General features: G+C 41.5%; 1 protein-coding gene across 2 annotated transcripts in view; it reads left to right on the forward strand.

Moving 5' to 3' along the window:
* LOC112564967 overlaps nt 1–21314 on the forward strand; it is a 47725-nt gene extending 26411 nt beyond the window's left edge. Inside the window, exons 2-3 of one of the 2 annotated variants that reach the window (XM_025240148.1) lie at nt 9298–9420; nt 15504–21314. In XM_025240148.1, coding sequence (XP_025095933.1) covers nt 15522–16619 — 1098 coding nt within the window. In that variant the 5' untranslated portion in view covers nt 9298–9420; nt 15504–15521 and the 3' untranslated portion in view covers nt 16620–21314. The remainder of the gene's footprint in view (nt 1–9297; nt 9421–15503) is intronic. The other variant, XM_025240147.1, reaches the window with a different exon arrangement.
* Nucleotides 21315–23164: the final 1850 nt, after the last annotated feature.

The raw sequence follows: 23164 nt of genomic DNA on the forward strand, positions 1-23164 counted from the left end.
CTCAAGGCTTACATAGCAACGGATTCCAGAAGTCTTGACTTCCAGAAAACCGACACGAAAGTGCACTTGTGTGCATTGTTTTTTAATGTTCTCTCGAGCCATAAGATCGTGATTCGCTTCCAACCCAGCATTTGATGAGCCTCCAAGTGTACTGGTGAGCACAGGAGAACAACAAGAGGGACTGCGCCATGACTGATGGACATCACGCGACCTCTTCACGTGCAAAATATTCTTCGTCTGCCAGGAGAATAAATCACAGCAAAACCAAAGCCTTGCTACTGATGTCGACCCGAGCTCGTACACACCCCCGGAAGGCTACAATTAAATAATAGAAACGGCAGTTAAAGCACGCGGCAGGAGACGATTTATTATTCAACATTTCTGCAGTGGAAGATGTATTTTTGGTGCGTGGAAACCAGCGATGCGTGGAGACAGGTTCGTGTGGTGAGACCACGAGGTGCCGCCAAGTCCATGTCTCTGCACGTGCGAGTGGACAGAAAATGAGAGGAAAATCAAATAAAACTTCAACAAAGAAAAAACAAACAAGATCCAGGACACATTGGATCAAGCAAGAGCTAAAACTGTCGGATACTGATGACAGCAACTGCAAGTTCTCAACATCAACAAGTCAACAGCGACAAATGTGATTCATTAGAGTTTCTATAGCAGAAGTAGTAGTAATAAATGTAGTAGCAACTGTAGTAGTTGAAGCAGTAGAAATTCGAACTTTTGTTCATGTTTAAATTACATTAGGCTTGAAGTAAAAATAATATTACTTTTTTATAAATTTTCAAATGGGGCCCATCGCAGGAGATGACGGGAAAACACTCAACTGTAGACGAGGGGTTTGTCCTGTGTGAAAGAACAAGTCGCACTCATTCACAGAATGTGAAGTAAGTTTTCTTACGTGAAGGAAACATTTGAACAAGGACACTTCCATTTGATGTGTTGCTTTACCGAGGTGGCGATGTTCAAGGTTTTCACGAGACAAGTCTGCAGGCGGTGACGAGTGGAGAGAGGTCACGCGAGGTCACGAATGACACACGTGTTCGGAGACTTGAGAAGTTTTTGGTCGGAAATTCTTTTATCATCGTCTTTCTTTTTTAATCTAGGATAATATTTTGCTGTAAAATTTCAGTATTAATTCCGTCTGAAGCAATAATAGCTTAGTGACAGGATCCCACACTGTAGTGAGCGTCTGAAGATCTTCGGGACCGGACGTGGGTGTCACGTGGTCTTGCTCATCGCATGGCCAATGGAAGGTCGCCTGAAACACTCTCTGGGGATATTTGATATAAAGAAGGATGAATGGGTTCGGGTAGTGGAGACTGAAGGCTTGGCTATCTCTCTTCTTCTTTCTACCTGTGCAGTGCTGCTTGTGCATACTAATGCCGCCTTCTGTCTCCATCCTGCAAGCTGTTTTTTTCTCCTCCATCTTTCCCTTCTCCTTCAGCAGCGTCTTGTCAGGCCATCATTAGGATTCACATTACACACGGCTGGCTTGCACGATGCTCCTCGTTCTTTTCCCCACACAGAAAAATGATCATACTGTACATGGGTATAGCGGGTCTTGCGGACAGTTTTATGTACGGGAAATAATGGAGGTACACACGCTCGTGCAAGCCGGCCCAGCATGGGTCCTCATCAATCAGCTGTCTACACAGTTTCGATCTTAACCGATCGGATGAGAGAGTGCATGTGGGCGAGAAGAGAGATGTCTAGGGCTGAAGATAGCCAAACCTTTCTGAGATTTCAGTAAAAGCTGGAGCACGATACCACCTTCTGTCCAGACATTTACTAATGGCCACAGACGGCTAAAAAAAAACCCACTAAGACAGTGAACTGTTGAAATCCTTGGATTATCCAGGCTTTAGCCGGGGACTGTGGCAAGAACACTAATCCTTTCTGCCAGGTCTTGAAAAAAATTGAGATTTTCATCAACGTGTCCGGTCCTGTAAATTTATTGCGCAGTGTATCACAGTTGGCACCCGGGGTGACAGATGGCAGTGATTTATTGTAAGGCAACTGAGGGGGTGGTGGGGTAGAACTGATGTTTGTCATTATTCATAATAACATTTATAACACGCTGACAACCACTTCCAGCTTCTTTGGGTAAATGTTTGGGTAACATTTTACTGAGGTGGACTTAACACACACGAACATGATTATCTGCCTTCCCACCCACCGCACGCATGCGCACACAGAACAAAATAGAGGTAAGGAGAAAGATAAAAAGCTGTCAGTACGAAGCAAAGCTACTATGTGTTTATTCTTCATTACCCATTGTCTATCCTTATTAAATATCCGATTCTTCAAACTTTTTCATTTCTCGTTGTTTTTGTCTAATTTTTCTCATCTCATCTCTTTATTTTCGATCCAACCCTTCATCCTACAAGGACCCACTGACATCTGCCTATTTTTTCTGCCATAACATACCCTAGTGATAATACCTTTCTACAAAAAATTCATTAATTTTTGGAACAAAGACGATAAACATGTCTGTCCAACCCAAACTCAGTTTTAGTGAAAGTTGAGATAAGAAGCTGTCTCTCACAGACTCGGCACTCTTGTAAATTTGCTTTAGCAGAAAAATAATCAGCTTTATATGGCTTAGTTGAATTAGCATTCTTATATTACATGCCAGACGGAAACTGGAGTTAGTTATGGAAATGGAATACAACATCTGTCAAGAGTCATGAGAAAACACTGTAGTAACAGGAGCTGCGAGGTCCGAGGAGAGAAATGCGTAGTAGCAGGAGAGAGAGAAAGTGTGAAAGAGAACTTAATCTAACATAAACCCTCGACTTGTTTTCTTAACTTGCAGTCTCAGAAACAACCTCTCCCTATAAAAGCATGCACCTCTCTAGGATGGAGAATCTTCTTCCAGCGGTTTAGCTTCCCGGCTCTCACTTCTTGAAGGGAGGACAAGAATTCTTCAGACATCCTCCCCGGAGGCTCACCATGCTCTCTTTGCACGCAGATATTTAGTCAAAGGACTGCGGGACGAGGCTGGGAATCTCATTCGGTTTGCCATTCTTTCCGTTTCTTGTTTTCTTTTGACAGGTCTTGTCACTCCCCTTGGGTGAGCGTGTAGTCACGTGACTTGCTTGTGCATAACGTGGAGTGCGGTGCTCGTGTTTATCGCTTGTCAGTCCGTTTGACAGCGCGTGATCGTTGGGTGGAGCATCCAGAGCTTTTACATTCCAAGGTGGAATCCATGGCCTCGGAATTTTTATCTATGGCACCAGACCCTCCTCTTCTGCTCTCTTTTTTATAAGAATAATAACTCATGAACAAGCTTGCATACACACACGTGCGTGGGCACACATAAAATATGTACATAAAAGGAATACAAAAATGTGCACTTACTCTCAGCAGGTACATAAGAGTCAAGGTTGTAGAGTAGGACTTCAGAGAAGAGTATTATTTCAGAGAGGTTTCGAAAGAAGAAAGTGGGAGTTTCTGACAAGTCTTGAGAGGCAATTAGTTCCGGGTGAGTAGGAAAGACAGAAAAGAGAATGAACCAGATGATTTGAGCCTTGTTCTAGGAATGCCAGGAGGAAAGGAAATGAAGCAAAGTAGGCATGTAGCTCTTCAAAATTGTTGTACTCGGAGAGAATGCCGAAACGGGGCGGACCGATATTTTTTCAATCTTTTTTCATTTTAGAAAATATCCTCTGTTTGCAGAACAGAGAACACACTTTTCCTTCCTCTCACTCCTCCCCCATCTCTCGGTCTATCTGATGACGATGAATGATGATGACAATATTGGATGATTGCTAACAGTTGTTATAGACATATATATATATCACACAGACGAGCTCGTGCACGCATAATATATATATATTGAGACACACACACAGACACAGAGGACGTCGAACGCACGCACGCACTCACATCCTCTGATGAATTCCCTGCCTACTCATTTCCAGACACGACTAGTCAGAATGTTAACCCAAAGCCACGGGAGGCTTCATTCAGCTTTCTGTCTTTCCTGTTTACTTTCCTCGTTTACAAAGTCCTTTTCTGTTTCTCCCCGTTGCTACCATTTCCATCGGTGTGCTTGCTTGCGGTAAGGAAAGGAACACAAAAAGAACAAAGGAGGAGCATTCATGGAGAACAAAGCTGGGAGACAAAGACAGATCGCTTATCGACTGGACTTGTAGAGGACAGCCTCTCCACCGCCACACGGACACGCACCGAGAGATGGCGACAGAACCAGTTGACAACGAGGTATTGTCCGACAAAACAAAAGAACCAGCTACCCTGTGTCGAACACCCGAGACACGAACCTCCACCAGACAACTTGCCGACAATACGGCTTTTTTTAGTTGTACGAAAATCCACTGAACCATGGTTTTGTTAATGATTTATTTAATAAATTTACTCATTTTTTCAGTTGGTATTTATTAATGACTGAATTGATGCACGTGTTTCAAACAGTTCGAGAGCTAGTTATTATCTCGATGAAAATTAATACTATATTTAATTTTATACAGGTCAAGATTATTCCTTGCGTTTGATTATATTATGCTTCTATTTTGATTCATCTAGTGAGTATAAAAAAATGGCTTCTCTCCCAAGAAAGGTTTTCCTCTTTGCTTAGCAGCACTTGTGTGGTGGAGCAATAATTCCAGACCCGGCATGCAAAACTGATTATCCAGATGTTCTTTTAATTTAAAATCCTCCTACGATGGCTCGAGGATAAAAGTAAAACACCAGCCAGTCAAGGAAAAAAGAAGTTTATTTTTATGAAGATGCTCTTCTGCTACCCAGTTCAACTTATACTTAACCGAATCTGCTGTTAAAGAGGAGAACACAGCTCTCAGAAGTGGTCCTTAAGTTCACTTTTTGCCATTGCAGTTGGTCTTGTAATATTCCCCACGAGTCCCCAGGTTACCTGTAGGTGTGTGCACCGCGCACCTTTGCACGAGGAAAGCTGTTTATCACAGCCGCCATGTATTTGCTCATTTATCTCTAGTCTCTACCTCCATCTTTCCTTCCTTTTCTCTGCCTCGGTTCTTTCCCCACCGCACCCCATCCAATCTTCGCGACAACCGCCAGTTGTGCGTAAACAAGATAAGAATCTCGCCGACACGACTTGCATGTTGGCAGCGGGTGGGTCTGAAATCTTAGCACGATGCTCGTTAGTTTATTTGTTTCTCTTATGTTTATGCCCAGTCCCTACCAAGAAAACGAGCTTGATCGCGGCCACAAGGGAGTGAACCATGCGTCGCGTATCACAGTCTGAGTCTCTGAGTGAGGGGAGATAATTCATCTGTAGTTATCGCTCACTGCGTCTTTCTTAACGTGCTTTAAATTCCCATCGTCTGTATTTAAGTTTAATTAGCTATATCTGAGTCCATAGTAAACACAATTTATTAAATTTATTAATTTGTGTTCACATGCCCTAAATACAAACATTTACGCCAATCGTTCATTCCTGAACCAAGAATTGATTTCCTCCATTTCTCCCGATGTCAGTCATGGACATGAGCCTCCGGAAAGAAGGCCATTGTTATTCCCCACCCCTCTTTTTTTTTTGTCTTTCTGTCGTGTGGCTTTCTGACTCATCAGATATATCTGTCTCATCTCTTTCTCAAATTAAAAAATACAGATTTGGTCCAGCTCTCACGCGACATCTTCACAATCCCGTTTGTTCAGACGCCCAAGAAAGGTCACAGGTCAACTTTTTTGGATCTTCTATCTGTCAATCGACCTGCAGAGCTTCGCCGTTATTTGCAGTCGTGTCGGCCAGCTGACTACAACAACCACAACATGTCTTTCTCCTCAGTCACTCGTCTGCATAATATTTCTTTTCCCCAATTTCTCTCCCCATCAAACCTTCACAACATCCACCTCAACTTCTCCTAGTTCGCAATACAAACACCATGGCAGGGAGCGCTTGAATGTCAACAAAACAATTAAAATGCTCATACTAATAATCCTTGTGTGAGGTGGGTAAACAACGGCCAACCGTATGGAAAAACCTATTTTAACTTGTTTTTTGTTTTTTTAATGGGATGTGGTGACTATTGTTGAACTGATTTTGGTGGGACTAGCGACTTTAGGTTATTCAGTTTTAATGATGTTCGCAGAGTAAGAATAAATACGATTATCTTTGAATTTTAAATAAATAAAAGTTTGAAAGTAAGTAAAACAGTAGGTTGTCATATGAAAGAAGTTTCCAGTGTTCATGACGTAGTTCATTAGAAGGATTCTAATTACTCCGTCAATAAGTTGTCATTTATTATAATGCAGTAAACACTGTGCAAACTTTCCTTCCTTCTACCAGACCACACACAACTCTGCCTGGATGTTAATCTACCTCGTATATCTTGTGCTGGCGGACCACTTACCCGGTCTCTTTCTCTTTCTGACATTGTCACCACACTTCCAGAGAGAGGGTGAATGAGGCCCTCGCCATGGTGAGACCCATTAGGATCACAAGTGTCACGCGTGACCTGTACAAACACAATAGTCGGCTAAGGGCAGCTGCTGTTGCCAGCGAGCATGCTTCGATGACTCAAACATTTTCATGAACGAGAGTCGCGAGGGGCTTGGAGGCTGGGCAGCTGATGTTGCACATCTCATGTTGCACATCTCTTTGCGGGGTCGACTATGCCAAGGCCGGAACAGGAGCTGGGAGCACGGCAGGACACCAGATATTGCAAGTCATCTGCTAAAATTGTCATAAAATGTTGAGCTTGGCTAACTGCTTCACGTTGATCACGTGACAGCACTGTGGTAATATTCCTGGCCGCCAGCTGCAAGCAGCTGATGACTGAAAGGTTTTGCTTGTTTTGGCACGTATGAGTCTTGTGTAGCTGCCAACAAAATATTTTCGTTATTAAGTGTCATACTTTATGTTTTGCAGTATTTGATTTAGGTGTGCATTATGGTTTTCAAACTTTGAACTCTTAGCCTCGGGACTTGACTGAAAGTGTCCCAGAGACAGACAGACGGACAAGCTGACCAGCATCCTGTTCTCAATCACGACCATCACCGATGTCCATGCTGTCTCTGTGACTGCAGGCAATGATCAGTACGATTCCGACAGTCTAACATTCATTTCCAACACGAGGCACAGTCTCTTACAAGTTATTGAGCAACAAAACCAATCTACAACTTGGTACATCTATTAACGGCGCCACCGCCAGAGGGCCTGTAAGGTCGGCACTCAACAGAGTTCGCTATTTGCTAATGGGATTTTCCCCCCTAGTCCCTTTATTGTTCAGTTTTCCTCTCCTCCTGCTCATAAACGTGCAGCACTGGACGACCCTTTGCGATTTCCCTTCTCGATGTTTTGATGCGTCGAGCCCCGGACTAACGAACTCGTGTAGCGCTCGTCCTCGCTGATGACTGTGCGAGTGGTTGGGGCGGACAAGCTGGTAGAACTGTTTTGCTCATGTCTCACCGTAAACAGCGGGTTAGTTGACATGCACGATCCTCAGCCAATGGGCTTCTACTGGCCATGAAGTTCTTGCAGCCTCCGGTCACGTAAACACGGGGTAGGGGGGAGGAACAAGGCAAGGGAGTAGAGCTCAGAGATCGGGGCAGGTACGGGTGGGAAAGGAAGATTTTCATGGAAAATCCATTTCTGTTGACTGACATTCATTCCTGTTTGTTGTTTGTAAATTTTTATGATGGTTGTCCGGAAAAGCTTGGTTTAGTGGATGGATTGGAGGATGGTGGTGGTGATGGGAGGGAAAGGTAATTATGTATGTGTATCTGCGCATGATCGTGAATATGCATGTTTTATAAAATGTACAGTACAAATAATTATTTTTTCCATGTTTTTGCGTCTTTGTATGGTCTCAAAATATGTGCAAGTGGACATAAGAGCGAGAAAGACTATGTGAACGTGTAATTGTCTCCCCTGCTTCAAAAAAAGTTGAACCGATGACTGCCGTTCGTCTCGACCGGTGCTCATGACTCTGTAACCTGTAACATTAAGACATAAACGTGGTATCTGTGTGATGAGAAATAGCCGGTAATTTCCCCGCCAATAGCAATCACCATTTGGGGCACGTGACACACGTTGACACTTCACGACTCGGCGATGGCTGCTCTGAGCGGATCGTAACCCGTCGTCGCATTCATTCATAGCTTCACCACACGATTCCCCGTTACAATAATTGGCTGTTATCGTACACGCTGAATATTTAACATCGAGGATTAGAGACTGTTGGGTAGAACAAAGAAACCTGATCTTAACAAGCGAATTATCAAACGCAGACGATTTTCTCGACCGTTTATTATTTTAGACAAACAAACATCCTCACGCAAGACTTGATGATGTAGGCGGAACCTGTCAACTCCAAACAAAGGAAGGATCAGCAGCCATCACCTCCTGGGAGGTATGAGGTCCCAGGTACTTTTGTTTGTCCCGATCATCGAGACAATTGACGGGTGTGGATGATGGTTGAAGAATGTCTGACGGCTTGTGATTGGTTGCTCTCCCATTGAAGCCGTCAGTTCATAAAGAATCTGACGAACATAGCATTTGATGGACGTTTTCCCCTTCCCTGCCTCTCCATTCTTCTTCTTCTTTTTTTAATTTTGTGCATCTGCGACTGCAAAACAAAAGCACGAGATTGCCTGTGTATTCCCAAGGCGTCGCGAATCGTAAATTACGATAAAAGGTGGACCGGCAATGCAAACTGAATTTCTTGTGATCGAGGGCAATCTGGCTTGACGATGAGATATTTTATATCATTAGCAAGCAGTTCGTTTGGTTCAGTGGCAGGTTTATGGCCACCACTACAGTGGAAATTCCACAGGTCACCAATAAACAGTAAGTCAGGGAACAGTCACCGAGAACGACCACCAAACATCTGACAATTCCAGAAATCGCTCCTGCTGGTAGTAATGAACGGATTGCAAAAATGGATGAATTTTTAAAATATATTTTGAATTAAGAAAGGATATTTTGATACATATTTTCCAATAATATCAGTGGGCGAAGTTTTCAGTATAGTGCAAGGTCTTTAACTGAGTAAGAGACATTTTATTTTTTTATTTCTTTTTTTGGATGGTCGAGGGCGGTACGTCCCGTACCGCCCTCGACCATCCAAAAAAACAAAAATTCTGATTATGATAAAAAAAAAAGCCAGCATTTCTGAAAGGGAAGAGTCACTGGAAAAATAAAATCCTGACAACAGGAGATGCACAGCCAGATGATATTCTGTTGGTAAATACGCAAGAAACGAAGCGAAAGCATTTTCACTGGCTGGCGCTGGTGAGATCACGTGACCAATTTCACGGCTAACCGCGGGGCTCGTGTTTGTTGTTCAGAGCTAAACGGAAAGTCGAAGTATTGGAAGAAAGGAATCGTGAGCATGCGCATCTATTGTGGAGGAGGACTCGGTGTTCCTGACTTTGACGACCTCCATCTCCTCGAGCAAGAAACAGTTTCAGGTACACACATGCTCTGAACACTCGTTCTCTCACACACATACATGCCCACCCACGCACACACACAGAAACACAGAGTAATAAAAAGTGGATAGAGAAAGGGAGATAAAGCGAGGGAGAATATATGGAATAGAGAAGTGATGATCAGGGTATGAAAGTGTAATCCTGATGGATTGAAAAAAAAAAAATCTGATACTGCGGGTCTTCGTTTTACCTGCTGATCAATTTACAATTCCAAATAGTTTCTATTGAATTTAGCTCATGGTGTGATCAGTTCTGCGCATGGCTGCCTGTACTAGGGTGTCATGAACAGGAAATGCTAAAGCAGCGACCTCTCAATAATCAATGATGTCATATCCGCGGCAAGAACGCTTTTGCGATTGGGTTCATCGATGACAGAAGCTCTGCACCACGTGAACCAGTCTGTTCGCCTGGTTTCTATGTGTTCAAGCTTCTTTCAACACGAGGCCAACGAGTGTATTCGTTCAGTCATGTCGTTTAATATTTTTCTTTGTTCTTTCTATCTGTAAATGCGATGTCAGGATAGTCGACAGGGATTTTCCTCCACGCCTTCGTTGTGAAAATGTCTTGAGAACCACAGCCACAGTTGGTCTCCATTCATCATCTTAATTGATATGTCTGAAGGAATTATTTATTGGGCCTGAGGATAAATTTGTTGTGAAAGTTGTCAGGTCTTCTCCAGCCTATATTTTGCTGAAATAATGACCTGATTGAGAAAAGAATTATTAAATATTTATTTTTTTTACATCCTTTGCTTCTTGAACGTTTTTACCCTCCCATACCCTGCCCACCCCCTTCTTGTCTAAATTCAAGACAACTAGGTGTACATCCTAGATACTAGGATTATTTACATCATACATTTAAGATTTTACTGCTTATCTGGATGGCAAACCATTAGTGCAGACTCGTGTATTAAAAATATATTCACTTGGTAGTTGTGTGACAGATCGTGCGAGTCTTGTGAGCTCGTCTTCCTTCTCCTCCCATCATTACAACACCCGATGGCGAGAGCTCAGGGGTCTCGTGCGCTCTCCCCACGAGAAGACATTAACTTCAGCGCTTGCATCAGGTTGTTTGATGATGTCTCCCTCTTCCACCCAAACCCCTTCCCCCCACTACACCCACCCCTTTGTTTCCAATAAGAGGTTTATGTTCTTCCTTTTTTGCCTTCCACCTTAGGGGGGGATAAGAATTTATACATTGCAATTCCTCTAGTTTCTTCCCACATTCCGATCATTAAAAAAACATCTTCCCCTATCATCTTCAGGCCCGTGAAGTCACAGACGGTATCTACCGCAATGTCCCGGACCAGGAAACGAGCTTTCGCGCATGCGCATGCGCCTGTGTGTGTGTGTGAGAGAGAGATTCGGGTTCAGACACGATAATTTTAACGGCAAAGTATTTTTATGTGGCTTCCCAATTAACCATAATCTGACTCGTGCATGTAGTCATTACCTTCCCTATCTCCTGTCTGCTGGGCAAAAGGGAAATGCACAGGTTTTTTTTTTCTTTAGGAAGGGGACAAATACAATTTTCTTTCAAAGATATTTCGTCAATTCCAGGTTAAATATGTAATTAACATTAGTTCGTGAACTATGATATGTTCAATATATAACTGTAAATGAGTAGCTATTTTTAGCTAATATTTCGGTGGACTTCATTGAGGAATCTTTGCAAATATTTCTACAAGGTTCTCTGAGACATAATTTGATCAGTGCATGTGTTTACATGCTGGAGCGGTTCCTATTAGATTATTGGTGCATTTATCCGACTCAGAACTCAGTCTTTTCACATTTCTATCAGATCCATCATGTGATATAATTTGCACAAAAACTACTTTAGCACTTTCATAGACTTGTAGCCGCTTTTGCTGTACGAAACTGTGTTAATAAATGTGTGTTGCTCTCTGTCCTAATGATTACAAAAAAGTATCAAGACAGAATTGTTTCCTTTTGTTTTGATTGCCTCAGTTTTCTCTCTGGAATGCGCGTGCGAAGTGTGATAGAAGCTGAGAGCGTGCAGACTCGACTTCAAAATTGTTGTTTGTTAAGAGATCTTCTACTTCCAGTTCAATCTTCAACACTAAATTGCAGCAACTCTTAAGTGTTTTCTGACACTTTGATTAAGCAGCTTAGTTCACTTTATATATTTTTTGTTTTTTTTTGTTGTTTTTTTTTCATGAGAGAAGTGTTTCAAGAAACTTTTTCCTAAATTCATTCTCCTCTTTGCCTTCAAGCGCAAGAACAATTGTTCAATGATTTAACTTTGATGATCGAGTGATATTTTAGCATTATTTAGCTCTGTGTATTTAAAGTATTTCATGTTATTTTAAACAAAAATTCGCACTAAGTGACTGGGAAAAGTTTGCGTGACTGGAACCTCTTATCGAGAGCAACAATAAATTCTGGAATCCTCCACACGGAGGTCTGAAGATGCTTTGCAGTTTGATATCAACATCCTTGATGTTCTGTTTACTTTCGTCCTGATGGCGTGACAAGGGTTCATTGGAGGGAATCAACACAACCCGAAGCTAAGAGGCTGCCTGTCATTATTTGGCAATCATCCCAATTCACCATCAGAGATATGTGGAAACATTTCTCCTCATGACTACCGCTCTTGTACGAGGAAGAAATTTAAAAAAAAATGATAAAACTTCTCGTCGTGAAGATTAGTTCTTGAAGACAGCAATCAAGGTGTTGGGCAATGGCTCGGCATCGGTAAGTTTTCATGTGCATTTCTTGTCATCATCCAGCAGAAAGGAGAAAGTTATTGCGAAAATTAACTTTATTTTCTACTGACTCTCCATTATCAAGACAATTCATCGCCATTATGAGAGCAGGCATTTGCGAGACTTGTGGACATCATTCTAAATCTTGATGCAGAACCAACACAACTTTCGTTTTATTTTTGATTAAATGTATTTTCTCTGATTGCGTGTAGAATTGATGCATGGATATATATATATTCCAATGAACTCCAGATATGTCTTACTTAACAAAATTATGTCCGAAACTTTCAATTATTTCAAAAGCGTGAACAAGAGGCTGATAATATGATGGCATTTCCCTGTTTTGTAATATTTTGTATGTCTTATTTTTAATCTTGTAAATACACTTAGTAAATTAATTCACTTCTAACATCACCATGTGTGTTGTCAAAGACATTCAAGTTTTGTATATAAATGGCTATTTGGACATACTGTCAAATTTTTATTCTTCTTACTAACATTCCTGAAAACTATTTCTTAAATATTGAAACGAAAAGTATCACGTGATTTTGTCAGTTTGTTCAAAAGATACACTTATGAACAGTTTTGTCTACATGTTCTTGAATAACTCAGCGTGTATGTTGATTTTGGTATATTTCATACTTTTACAGTCAGAGTCAGAGAATAAAGTAATTTATGGAGCTGATAGTTGATATCTAGGTGAAGTATCTACATCCAGTGTCGTCGTGAGCACAATTCAAAATTCAAAATTAATTGCTCACAAAAGAAGCTTTCTTCCCCAAAATTGATTTTATCTCCATTGCATCCTCTGCTCCATGGAGTTGTAGAGCTGATTAAATAAATTGCCCATTATGTTTCCAAGGAGAAAATCTTTTTTCTGGATATTCTTTCAGACTTTTTCTATTTTAGGACACTCGATATAATAACATAATGATAACCTAAATTTCCTAAAATCGACCGACAGACACATGTTTATCTCCATCCTCAATTTTCATCGCCATAGGCAGGTTTTTAGAGAGGTTGACAACAAGTTTTAAAGAAGTCTTAAAATAATTATCTGATGGTACTCCACCAAGAACAGAAACATGACATCTAACGAGCGAGCTGAGGTCAGGGGTCAGTAGTAGTCTGACGTCCTACTTTCTCCACGTGCGTCGGTTGAACATGGCGTCATGTCTGCCCCCCACTCCTCACCACTCGAGACATGAGCCCACCTGCCCACAAGATCTTATTAGTGCACTCCTCCTCGACAAGGCCGGTCACTCTACACCTGTCTGCCATGTTCTCATGCTGATCTCCCCTGTCCACGAATTCGATCTCAGGAAAATGTCGTTTAAAAAGATAAAGTACGGCATTGCATATTAAATTACACTTGTAGGATGTTAATTTGCGGGTTCGGAAATTTTTTTTTATCAAAGTTTGACTGGAGCTTATAGTTGTGAAAGTTAAGAATGATGTGATGGCTGCATTTACTTTGGGGTGTGGGTAGGATTTAATGTCTGCTTTTCTCTCACGATGGAATTTGGGGGAAATCCAGCAATCAGACTGAAAGATTTGGAAAATAATGATCCTCCTTTAATCCATGATCACGCAGAAATATTGCTTTTTTGCTATTTTTCCTAATGGCTCACATCACATATATTTATTTTTAATCCCAAGTTGTTGTTTTTTTGTGTCACGTGATTTGCTCGGTCTCCGGATTATGTGGATGGAGGCCATACTCATGTGGGTGTCTCAAGCTTAGATGAAGGCAGTGTTTCAGACTTGAGAAAGACTTGAGACTTGATATAAAAAGCGACTAAAACCCTTGCAACCTTTCAGCAGAATGTCATGTCGTGCTGTCTTCTTCCATCAAGAGATTTTACTGGACACGAGGACCCCTCAGACAATCGAAGTTTAATCAGAAAGTTTCTGCTGGAGTTTTTAAAACTATGATATAGTTTTATTTCGTCTCTGTACCACTTGCTACAGATTTTTCTTTCCTTTTCTTTGTTTGTTTAACATTTTCATTAATTAGACAATTTAATTTACACATACACACGGAATAGATATATAGAAGAAAAGGTAAGGTGAGGAAGAGAGTTGTTCTTACAAAGAGGTAATCCTTTGCTCATGATCGTGACCTGCATGCACTCACAGAAGAGAAGGATCTCTGTTTCACAAATCCATATTCACTTTTTGAACACAAGTGACCTTTGACACGACCTTTGCTATAGCCGCGTTTGATCTTTGAAAAGAACCGACAAATTATTTCACGGGTCTTCGTACTGTCATTTCCAGGTCCAAAACATTCCTTGGATGCCATTGAAACATTGTGGTTTTATCTTCCATAAAAGATTATTGCCTCCGACATGGCTTGAAAGGTTTCTTTTCGTCACGCCATCATCGGGTTTTGTGTCTCGGCTTGTGGATCCTGGATCCTGGCCACGAACAAATGGACTCTGGCCACCTAGCGGAACGCTGAGACGTGTTCGCCGACATTGCTCGGACTGGGAAAATCACAGCGAGGCTTTGATCAATCATGCAAGCTGTACCGGAAGTGACCTCACATGGCGCAAGATTGCTGCGCCTGGGGAAAAAAGATGATCTTGTGGCTCAGCAATACAAACTAAATTAGTGCTTGCAAGTTAATAATATCTCTTAAGATGTATTTCACGCCAGTGTCTTTAACTGATGCCATCATCGTCATCGTCGTCCTCATCATCATCATCATCCTCATCATCACCAAAGCAATCTTTTAGCACAGCAGGATCTTATCTTCACTTCTGTAGGATTAGTTCATACATATTCTTAATCCCTGCAGCACAAGAAGAACAGGAAAAAGATAATAATGATGACGAGGACGAGGGAGAGAACGATTATGATAATGATGTATAGTAATTTTGAATTCAAAGACCTCGTCATTCTGATCTCTGTCTGACGCTCTTACTTGTTTCTGTATTTTGTGTTGCGTAATCCTTTCTGAGTCCTTTCAGGCAGATTAAATTTTGTTTTTGCCATAATTGAGTTCTGAAAACTTTTTGTAGCAAAAATGCCAGCCCTCGCCATTTCTCAGTTTGACCTCAGCCAAGAAGAATACTTTACAGAGAAAAAAACTTTCCTTTAATGTTTACTCACATTAAAATCTGAAGAAGATTAAAGACGTGGAAGTCTGGATTAAAAATATATAAATATGTGGTCTGAGAAATTGTGTTTTTAAGGGGTGGGGGCAACTTTGGATCAGAAAAGTCAATTTGAAACTTTCTATCTTGTGAAGTACAGTTATAATTTTTTCCGCTGAGACTGCATGTCATTCAGTAGATTATCACTAAACATCTTTCTTTGCTTCTTGCTGCAGGTGAGCTTGGGGACGACGATGAACACATCCATGGCGGTGCAGGACCACAATGCATCGGGAGGCAACTTCACCTTCTACTCGCAGGCTGATGAGGACGCCGCTCGTCAACTGACGGTGGCCAAGGATATGTTCTATGCATCGTACATGTGGATTTTTTTTCTGCTTGGTTTCCCAGGCAACATTGCATGCGTGGCCACAGTGCTGCGCATGTCCACCCTGTCCACGGCCACCCTGTACGTGGCGCTGCTGGCGGTGGTCGACGCCATCGCTTTGCTCCTCAAACTGGTCTTTCATCAACTCATCGTCAACAAAGTGACGCTGGGAGACGTTGGGTGCTCACTCGTCAGCTTCGTCAACATCACCAGCTGCTACGCCAACTGGGTTCTTGTCCTCGTCTGCCTGGAGAGGTTCCTGGCTGTGTCCTTCCCTCTGAAGAAGGGTATCTACTTCACGAAGAGGCGAGCGTGTGTCATCGCAGCCGTCCTCTTCCTCTTCATCTTCTTGATCCACACCCACCTATTCTTCATCTTCGTCCCCTCCGGCAACACGTGTCGCTTCGGCGTGATCTGGGGGGACGCCTGGAAGTGGATCTCTACCCTCATCTACTGCTTTCTTCCATTCTTCTTTCTCCTCGTCCTCACCACCCTTATCGTGGTGGGCCTCCGGCGATACCAGGCGGCGCGCAAGAGCCTTTTAGGATGCCAGACCCAGAAGCACTCTAAGAAAGACAAGCGGAATGACAGCTGGACCTTGGAACACACCATCAGCATCATGATGGTGCTGGCTGCAGTCGTGTTCCTCGTCCTCACTCTTCCCATCTGTGTCTTCATCATCTACACTGGTCTCTACCGAGAAGGAGATAATCCTCTGGAAAAAGCTCGGCGCCAGTTCGTGGAACAGCTGGTCTACTTCATGCAGGACCTGACTCACGTGGTCAACTTCTATCTCTACTTCCTGGCCGCTGACAAGTTCAGGTCAAAGTTCAAAGACATGATCTCTTGTCGACCTACGTTAGACCGCAAGCGCAGCGACACCAACAACAGCGTTCTCCACACGCAGTACACGCTCGCCAACTCCACGGAGAATATTCCCATGAGTGAAATCGCACTGGTATAGTATCAGCAAGACCACACTTGCCAACACCTCGACGAAAAATATTCTCACGAGGGTAATCACGCTCGTAAATGTTGGAGTTAAACTCGGTTCTGCCTTAGCTGAACCCTCTCCACTTCTCCTGAGAAATTAATGTTTTAGGTTAAGTTTCGGGGGTCGGGTAGGGAGGGTGAAAATACTCAACACACAATGAAACTCAACTTCTCTGTCACAATGGCTGATATCAAAATTTGAAATGAGAAGTCGTCACGGTGTACGAATCGGTTGATGCGTGACCAACCTGAAAAACCAGATTCTGGAATTAGTGTATTGAGGTTTTAGTGACACGACGACAGTAGCTACAGTATTATTGATACCAAGAGGCCTGGATCGTCCAATGGTCCAGTTGTGACTCATCAAGCATGGCGGATGCAGGAGTTTGTCAACAGCTCAAACAGTCGCAAGCTGCAATAAATCATTGATGAAGCAGCGGGCAATGCTGTGAAATTCCCACACGGAGTATCGTTAAATGGCGCGTGAAAAGCAGTTTGAATATTCCAAGAGCGTTTTCTGGTGAACATGGCAATACCAGGACTCGACAAAGACTCCACATCGAACGTATGCTAACACCTAGCCGATCCTACAATTTCTTGCGAAATGTTGCCGCTATTCAGAGAAATTAACGGCTTACGAAAGCAATAGTTTAGATGATGAAAATGTATGCAGGGGTGTCATCTTCCACCATCATTGCTTCATCATCCCTTTCACGGGGGATGCGATCGCAAAACATCAAAGAGTTTTGCTGGTTCAGTGAAGTTGTGCTAAGCAAGTGCAGTGAAGCGGATAAAGTTCCACCATTGGAGAAGTAAACAATTTATTCTTGTCTCTATTTCATTTGATCGTAAATGCTATTCATTTATTCGTCCCTGGACTAGAGGACGAGTGGTTATGCAGGTCTGATGGCAACTGATTAAGAAAGCAATGAGATGGACGAGGTGAGAGAGAAAACTCCGGAATGGAAGGACCAGGCCACTCCTTGTGTGGAATTATTTCCATTACCATGTAGGACGGTCACGTGGACAAAAGAGAACAGCTTTTGCCACACTAAAGTTGAAAGTGGTTAATTGTGACAAACTAGGGTGGCCACGTGCAAAGTTACTGGTGTTCTCGATCCATGAAGCCAAACATCAGACACATGGTTGACATTATTCCAATGGAGTTTTTCTCACATAGTAGACTGTGTTCAATGCACCATCTTACTGACATTAGCTGTGAATGTTTTACCTGCCATCAGATAAAGATCAAAGTGATACAATTTACTTGCTCAAGAGTTAAAGAGCCAAACTTTTGTCAAGAAACATGAGAGGTGCGGTAATAATTCACTTTTGACAGCGGCCATCATCTGACATTTCGAATGAGGATCCCATGTGTTAGTCCTCACCAGACGGATTTCTCTCATGGCAAGTGAACCTTTCACTCCATTCACCGATGTTTTACAGACGAAACAGGACAAAATGACAGAGTAGAAGAACAACAACCTCGGAAAGTACAACTTTCAGTCAAGAGAAGGAGAACTTAGCCAAACATTTCGTGAAAAAGGAGGCTATACCATTGCTCTAGTGTTCTTTCTTTGGATCTCAGAACATACTTCAGAGTCTTAGCTTTGGATTTTTATGTGAGCAAAGAAACACTTCTGATTAAAAAAAAGATAAAATTTCGCTCCTTCAACATTTCTTCGTTACTGTGTTTCCGACTAGCTTTTTTCAGTTTAGGAAAAAGAATGTTTAAGACATACTCAGTCTATACTTTTAGACATACTCATTTCCATCTCATCACAACGGGACGATCCATTTCTGAATTCGTTGACTTGGAAGCTAGTTGTGGCTGGGTGCAGTCTCTACCCTGGTCATCCTACAGTGCAGGGAGGTGGGTGTTCGAGGGAAGTTTCGCGGGGGGAAGAGATCCATCAAACCGCCAGGTTTACCTTCACGGTCGCTCTCTACCCGTGTATTGTACATTTTTTCTCTCCTCTCCTGCACCCAGTGATCACTTTCCCACCCCACCTTCAAGAAACCAGAATGCTAGGTATGCGAACGTGGGACTGCAGTGATTAATGCTGACAATCAAAAATATGATAAATGAACATTTGTGTATGAAGTTTCTGGACACATCCACAGTCAGTGGTTCATGTCTCCTCAAGCCAAACACTGATGTGTATCTAAATACAACCCTTGTGGTACATCACTCCCCTTGTATTGTCAGACCCTAAACTCTTGTCACTAACGACAACCCCCGTCTCCACTTGTTCCCTCCCTTTGCATATGTACTCTTCATTGATAACTACCTTCCTATGTTGCTAATCATTTTTAGCAAATCCTATCCTTTAACCATGCGCTGTGTTTGTCTAGTCATATACCTTACCTTTCACCTTTGGCCACAGTGCCATTAACTCTCCAATTCTTTCTGTTTGAATTTCTACCTAAGGTATAGCCTTCTGCCCTAGTCTTGCTGGTACTCCATGCAACAGTGGGTGGCTACCCCTATCAATCTATCTAAACAGTTCCATGTACAAGTGGACCCAGGTCTTACTCGTACCCTGATTATTTCGAGTAGCCCTTACACCAAACATGCTCAGGTCCTGTTTATCAAAATTCAGAATCTTTGGGTCTAGAAAAGCAGCAAAGCCTATTTGAATTAAATATTGTAGTATTCTACAAAATTATATCTATTTGAATGCTAATTAAACTATTAATTTAAAACTTTTAAAGTAAGTCGACAACAGCTGCATTTCTTGAGCATCTGGCCCATGAGGCTGAGGGTGGGTTGAGGAGAGGAGGGTGTTTAATCATACTTCCACACCTGTCTTCAGGGCAGCCGTACACATTCTTGCGACATCACAGGTAAGGTTTCCTATAAAATGAGAATGTCACATTACTTAGGTTCTTTTTTTCCTTAACACAGAAGAGCGTATTGATCTCGACTCTTGCAACTCTTGTAATGGCATTTCCTGTTGATGCAACCACTGCTGGACACTCCTTGATGTCTTGAAAAGGATTTTGCAATAGCTTGGAAAAGTTGCAAAGTCTCACAGGAGCTACAGTTAAAAGGTGTCTGCATAATTTTACACTGCAATTAAAGCAAAAAGTTTTGTCATGGTGAAATCTTTGACATTGTAATGATCATTAAAAATGTCAGACACAAATGATGCATTCAGTGTGATGTGGACAACCACTTGCTTCCTTGTAGCTGCACAGTTGCTTTGTTAGGGTTGGAAAGTCTTTATTAAAATGTTTGATAAATCTGTCTAATGTCTTTGTGCCAGTGTTTATGTGGATGTTACAGCGACATCGCTGGCACTGAGCCCAGTCCCACAACACCACCATGGACAGAAAGAATCCTATCAACAGTCCGACTTTCGGATACAAACTAATTGGTGATACTCTTATAAGATTCCCCAGCAAACCATCGTCTGAGGAACAGGCGGTAGAAAATTTTTTAGTCTTTGGTAACTCAGAAACTGGAGTTTTAAAGATAGCATCTACAACGCCTGCTGAAGAGTTTCCACCCTAATTTTTAATACTACAAGCTTTTGCTTCCAGCAATGTTTTTCCAGTTTCGCAATCAGCAACAAGATAGTAGCTGACTGGCATTTCTTGATACAATCTTTCTCTCCTAGCTTCAGCATCTCTCTCTCTCCACGGTGTCGTGTTTGATTAATACCACAGATACCTGTCTCTGTTGCCGGAAATCACATCTCTCGCTCTCTCATCTGTCCTTTATCTCAGAAACAGGAGATCGTGGTTGGAGTCCACTGCTCATTCCTGACTTGACTACGATGTGGTTTGTTCTAAAAGACAACATAAAAGATGCTTGATAGAGCACTCCCCAGTTGTTTAGATTGGCATTTTGCACAGTGTACTTCATTATCCGTTCAATTAATCGAGTTGACCCCTAACCCTTTCTCCACTACAACTAAACAATGCTCTTCTCCTCAGAAACACTCGTTTTATTGTATGTACAGCGTTACAATACTTTTGTTGTCATCTGTCTGATGATACGGTTTGTAATCATTTCTCCTACAACACACTTTTCTGTCGTCTGTCTTCATCAATGTCTGTCCGACAGTACACTGTAGTCTACTCACAATTCTCTTTGTCATCGGCTTCTGGCAATACCTTTGTCATCAAAGATTGCCGGGTATCTCTGGCTGTCATAGCAACCCATCTTCTTTAATCTGTTTACAATGTTTGTCTCTGTATGTGCAAATGCATGAATATGCGTGGAAGACAAGCAGGAAGATGTTACAAGAGGAAGAGAAAGAAACGAAAACATAAATTGAGGAAATTGTATTCTCTATGTTGTTTCTTAAATGTTTCGACACTTGACTGGTTGTGTCATATTAAAATATTTTATTTTTGTTTCATTCAGCGCATTGTTGTGAATATGTTGCTAATGGCGATGATATTGTATACTCTGTTAAATTATTTGTTGTTACTTGCCTTGAAAACTGTAATATAATACAGTGTCCAGGTTGCTGTCCTTTCCGTGGCCAGCTTGTAAATGAAAATTGTTTCCTGTCATTTCGTTGCATGTGTCGTAAAACTAATTGTAGTTTTGTGAGTGATATTCCTTGCACGATGTGTCTTTATGTAAGATTCATATCAAATCCATGTGATGACAGATTGTATAACAGTAAAATAAACATCGTCTCTCACCGTAGCTTTTGTGTTTAAATATATTCGTGAGGCTCGCATGGACGGGTGGAAGGCATGTCATGATTGGATACACGCAGAATACTTCAAGTGAGCATGTGTCTTATTTGCCAATAAATTTCCTAAGCAAAAATGAGTCTGGATTTCATAAACACTTGCCTTGGACGCAATTTAGGACTTGAATATGTGAAAACACCAGAACAAGATCGGTATACATTACTGCACTGGAAAAAAGTCTGAAAATTTGAACATAAATTGTTATGTTAAACGTTTTTGGTTACATTACTTTACACTTTCTCCAAAACAGCCCCCTGGCAACTTTAATTTATTTGTTATTCAAATAATGGCAGTATAGTAGCCACCTGCATTCTCAAAAATAATCTAGCAAAAAACTCACATACAGCCACAGTTGTGTGGGAACATCGAAACAGAGGCGATTAATGATATAAAACAAATAAAAACATGTTGTAATGTTTAGTCCATTGTTATGACCAAACAACCCTGTTGGAAATCATACATGATACAATCATACAATGTCATATGGCTACGAAAGGAAGGTAGGTAGGGGGAGAGAGAGAAGAAGAAGAGAGGGAGGAATAAGGAAAATGCTAGTAAGTCTCCCTACACAAAGGAAACTCAAGAGCTCCACAGACGGTTTACATAGGCGGAGTCAGGTGTTACGATGCACGTGCTGCTTGTAAAAAAAATAAATAAACCATCAGCAGGTACAAGCTGAGACAGAAAAACAGAATAAGTTAATACCATACAGTCGTAAACACACTGGAGTATACAAACAGAGAACACCATTGTGGTACACAACAACAAAATCACACTGGAAGATATCAATCTCAATGGCGCCACTGACACTGAAGGAACAAACATACATCGTGTGTACAATCGTCTGTCAATCACAAATTAAGTAATGGCACAGGTGATGTTGTGTCCATTCTTACTAATTTTAATACAGCTTTCTTTCTGTTTTTCTTCATTTCCGTTTCTTTCTTTGTCACCCACTCTCTTTCTCTTTATGTTTGTGTTTGTGTGTGTGACTACACATATCATGACCATTTTTTCATAGTAAACTTTGTGACACTGTGTGTAGCTGTTAAGACCCACCATGTGTCCCCCTCCTACATTTGACCCACTGCAACATGCACTTATAGCAGCAGCGTATGATCTAGCAATAATTAGAATTGTACAAGTGATCATAGAATAATTACTATTGTACGCGTGTGGTTTGAGGTAAATATGATTTGACTAGTCTATTTAATGAGAAATTCTGATAAGTGTGCGGAGACTACATTAAGTCAAACCTTATCCAGTCCTAACTGAATACTGGGGTCCATTCACACACCCCGAAAACAGATGAAATTTAGAAAGGAACACGTTGGTGTTGTGAATGTACGTCCTCTTGCTGGGATTTGGTTAATTCACTGGATATAAGTTTTTCGCACTTTGTGTAGGAAGTCTGGACTTTCCCGTTCCTCTCTGTGTTGACCGATGTTTACTCAAGCCTGTTATTATATTTGTAAATGTTCTCACCCTTTATTAACTGTCAAAGAGCTTCATTAAGACTATTGTCTATGCAACCCTAATACATTTAACTTTTATTATCTAATGAATATGAAAGCAAGCAATAAAGGTACTAGCTTAAGAAATTTATTCAGAGTATATTTTATTGTTTCAGTAACTTGATACTCATTTGTGTTTTTAATATGTATGTAGATGTATTTAAATGTAGTGTTAATTTGACACATTACTACGCTTGCAATTTCAGAATGTCTACATATTTCAAATATAGTCTGTTATTATGTAACATATTTCTGATTTGCATTCTATTATCGATGTTCACATCAT

Source organism: Pomacea canaliculata, linkage group LG5 (assembly GCF_003073045.1).
Source record: "Pomacea canaliculata isolate SZHN2017 linkage group LG5, ASM307304v1, whole genome shotgun sequence".
NCBI lineage: Eukaryota > Metazoa > Mollusca > Gastropoda > Architaenioglossa > Ampullariidae > Pomacea > Pomacea canaliculata.